The 4313-nt window shown below is 34.3% G+C and overlaps 1 protein-coding gene and 1 pseudogene across 1 annotated transcript; one reads left to right on the top strand and one right to left on the bottom strand.

Annotated features, from left to right (window-relative positions):
* Nucleotides 1–3158: 3158 nt before the first annotated feature.
* On the top strand, nt 3159–4132 carry LOC108360248 (transcription factor Adf-1-like). The gene is made up of 3 exons (XM_017612461.1): nt 3159–3436; nt 3495–3654; nt 3727–4132. Exons 1-3 carry the CDS (start codon nt 3301–3303, stop codon nt 3833–3835), a joined length of 405 nt encoding a protein of 134 aa, XP_017467950.1. The 5' UTR covers nt 3159–3300; the 3' UTR covers nt 3836–4132.
* LOC108360243 (putative nuclease HARBI1) overlaps nt 3973–4313 on the bottom strand; it is a 3366-nt pseudogene continuing 3025 nt past the window's right edge.

Consider the following 4313-nt stretch of genomic DNA (forward strand, 5'->3'; position numbering starts at 1 on the left):
TGAGCATCTACCACACAAGGTCTGAAATCTACCACATATTCGCATTCTTGTGTAGTTTTATTCTTGCTCGACATAATTTTCTTAATTTTAAGAGCAAAAATTGTCCAACACTAAACACTATTAACCAGGGAACGGATTTTATGGAAATTGCCTTTTTTCTGCTAAAGAGTTAGAGTATATTCGATTAAGAATGTCCACGATTTAGCTTTCCCTGATTCCATATATACACATTTGATGTTGCCTTTTTTTGCCTTTTTCAAGATATTTGCCTTTTCTTGCCTTTTCTACCTTTAAAAAAGCGATAGCATTTACAATTTTTTTTTTTAAAGATTAAAAAATATACACATGCCCATGCGGCTTATAGAAGCGTTAAGCGTAAAGGGCGAGGAAAACGCCCTTATTCCTGATAATATGAACGTTTCAAACGTTCCATATTTAAATTGGGCTCCACTTGTATCAACTTACGTCGAGCGCACATTTAGTACATTCAAGGCTTTTCTTCGCGAAAATCGAATGAAAATGCTGCCAGAAAACTTCAAAATGCATCTTGTGGTTCAATGTTACTACAACTATACAGATTAAAGTTTTATTAGTTAGAAACTCGAAAGGATAAAATAGTCAAAGATTCAAAGTACAAATTTTTCATATAATGAAACTAGTTCATAGTTTTTCGCTTTTTACTTGTAATATAAACATTTCTAAAATAAATGTATTTTTTGATTGTTCTTTGTATTTTCTGTCGTTTTTTAGTGCCTTTTCCTGCCTTTTTCGCTATTTTGTTTTGCCTTTTTTGGCCTTTTTTGCAACACCTAATGCCTTTTCCTGCCTTTTTCACTATTTTATTTTGCCTTTTCCAGCCTATTTCCTTATTTTATTTTGCCTTTTTTATAGGTTTTTAGGTCCTAAAAATCCATTCCCTGCTAATAACAGTCAGAATGGGATTATAAAATAAATTGTAAAATATTAAATTTTCTCAATATTAAATTTTTCGACAGGAATCGTGGCTTTATGTTAAATTGCAAAATATATGATTTCTAAAAATAACTAATAGCGAAAATGTTAAAAAACGGCGATTTTTGTGAAAGCGTAAGCAAATTTCAGTGCATTAAAAGCTTCTAAAGCGTTGTTTACCTTTACTTGAGAATTGTCAAAATCGGCAAATCCCAAGTAGCGGCTTCTGGAACGTGCCACATTTGTTCGCTACATCGTGATCTTTCAAAATATGTTGGAANTAAAAATAACTAATAGCGAAAATGTTAAAAAACGGCGATTTTTGTGAAAGCGTAAGCAAATTTCAGTGCATTAAAAGCTTCTAAAGCGTTGTTTACCTTTACTTGAGAATTGTCAAAATCGGCAAATCCCAAGTAGCGGCTTCTGGAACGTGCCACATTTGTTCGCTACATCGTGATCTTTCAAAATATGTTGGAAAAATATCTTGATATGGAAGGAACTGCTTTATACGTTCAAGAAAAAAAAAATTGCCAAAGCTCAACGCAATTTTTAACAACTTCAATCCTGTACTTTATTATACAAAAATTATTATTTTTTTTTATTCTAATTAAAATGTTTGCAATTTATCTGAAACCTTGCAGAGTATTTTTAATTTTTGTATAAGTTTGATCCAAAACATGAGCTCTACCACATTTTTTTTTAAATCTACCATATTTTTTTCCAGATTCTACCACACAATTTTTTTTTAAGCCCGATCACTGATCGCAAGACGCAGCGTAGGCGATGTTAAAAACAACATTGTCAACATTCGTTGCTTGCGCTCATCTGCTCTTTTGCCAGACTGCTGGGCCTCTTGCTTACTTTGGTGAATACCACTATTGTATGCTTAAAAGCATAGTATATCCACAGCTTTAGTATTTAATTTTGAATTGTAGTTTTATCCAGCAAATCCCTTTTTAAAACGTTTAAAATTATATTATACTTCTCACAGCAGCCAACAAGTAATTCCGCAATGACACGCGATACATAAAAACATGATGAAATATTAAACTGCGGTAATTCATTATATTGTACGAAAATATTCGTATGTTGTACGAATTTAAAAAACATGTTTCTGCATTAGAACTTTGTACGAAAGTATTAACTAAATTGTACGAATACAGAATTGAAAATTTCGAAAATTTTAAAACCATACATAAATATTACGAATGCCTTCCTACAATATACAAAATTATTCGTACAGAGATTTGTTCAGTGCTTTACGAATGTGTTTCGTAAAATAAACGTAAGATTTCGTAAATTGTACTGAAAAAATGCCTTACGAAAGTCCTTTCGTTATATTTACGTGTGGTTCGTAAAATCTTGTTTCGTTGGGAAAAATGTGTTCGCATTATGAACGAAAGTTTCGTACATTGTACAAAAACCAAGACTACGAAAGTTCTTCGTAGCACTTTTACGAAATTTTATTTTCAGCGTATCGACGATTACGACTTCATGCATTTCACATGTGAGCGATAAAGTAGCCGTTGTATTTAACCGGAGCTTCTACTTCCGATTTGTGTTAACCAGACATTGAACAATGGGCCCTAAGACTTTATGAGCACTTTACGCACTCAGAAAAAACATTCCTTGATGCTAGGGAAAAAAATATTATTCTAAGTAAATATTACCTTGAAATGGCTCCAACGACATGGCTGCCTTAATATGAGTCAACGATTTGACTCAGTTTAAGGAAAACACAATTCCTTAGTTTTTAGGAAAAATTTACTTGCCATTGCAGCCCCGTAAAAGGAATAAGTATGTCATTTTGCACGCGGCGGCCAGACAGAGCAAAGATCTGGAGTGCTAGTCGAACACGAAGATCATGGATCCGCAGTCTTGCGCCTAAATTTCATTTGGCAACATTTCGCCATCTTGAATTAAAGTTTTTTTTTGGTTTTCTGCGACTTGCAAGCTTATTTTGCAGTTTTCGTAAAAAATGGTTAAATACAAATATGTAGAGAATTTAATTTTGTTGTATAGAAGGTTTTTTAGAATTTTTGTTAAAAAAAATTATAACAGCAATTTTTTGATAAGTGCGGAACACATTGAAATCGACGAGCTACGAACCACAGCTGTCAAATTATTTTTCCACGTATTCTTATGTAGATAATTATTTTGGCGACGACACGGCAACCTTGCGACTAGCCAAAAATGTAGCCAGATTACATCTATTTCTATTTTGACAGACGACAAAGGCTTGTCTTCTTCTTCTTCGGGCAAATTGTCATTTGGCTTTGCAATTTGTTTTGTTTCGCGCGCGTCTAATTCTTACAAGCTCTTTTTATTAAGCATTTTAAAGTTTTACCAATGGAAATTGATGAAATTTTAATTGAGGAAGTGCGCCAGCGCCCAGTAATATACGATTTGGGCCTGGAAGATTATAAAAATCTGCGAAAGAAGGACTTCGCCTGGAGGGAGGTCGCTTCAAATGTTCATTTAGACGGTAGGTACTAAAAATTTAGGTATAATTTGTTTATCTTAATTGTTAAGTTAATTTATAGAGGCAATGTGCAAAAAGCGGTGGAAGGGGCTGCGAGACTGCTATAAACGCTGCAAAAGAATGGAGCTGTCCACATCAGGAAGCGGTGCTGAAACTCCTCGGCGTAAGTGGAGGTATTTGGAGGCGATGTCTTTCCTGGACAATGTTACAAGCACCAGAACGTAAGTACATGTACATTTATTTGTAAGCTAAAAAATACTGTTTTAAAAGTGTATTTATTATATTTGTTTTAGAACAATTGGAAGCATACCCGAGGAGCTTGTAGTTATTGACGAAGAAAGCTCCACAGCGGCAGAAACACCGCCGTCTAGTTCACGGGTACGAAAGGTAAGATTATTTTGATTTTGATTAGTTTCGTAGAAGTGGGTTTCCTACGTAGCTAGTGGCACTAGCGCCGGTCATCTTAAACTTTTCCAGTTGTTAACAGTGTCCAGTGTCGTCAGTGTCCAGAATTACAAATATAACTCGTATCGACCCTATCACCAGTGTCCAAAGTAACCATTTTGTGGATGTTGGTTGTTTCCTAATTGAGAATTTGTAATATACATATACATATGTAGGTACATATATGTATGTAAGTAAAAGGAATTTCGTCTGAATTGCTGCATATACTTTCCTCCGCTTGTTGTATAGAGAACTAACGAGCTAACCTTTTTATACCCGAGCGCACTTGTGCACAAGGGTATATTAATTTTGTTCACATAACGGTTGTTTGTAACAGCCAAAACGAATCGAGATAGATATAGACAAATGTATACATAAATGATCAGGATGAAAAAAGAAATCGATTAAGCCATGTCTGTCTGTCCGTCCGTCTGTC

This window comes from Rhagoletis zephyria, unplaced genomic scaffold, assembly GCF_001687245.7.
Source record: "Rhagoletis zephyria isolate East Lansing unplaced genomic scaffold, Rhagoletis_zephyria_1.1 Rzeph_scaffold_00545, whole genome shotgun sequence".
In the NCBI taxonomy this organism is placed as follows: domain Eukaryota; kingdom Metazoa; phylum Arthropoda; class Insecta; order Diptera; family Tephritidae; genus Rhagoletis; species Rhagoletis zephyria.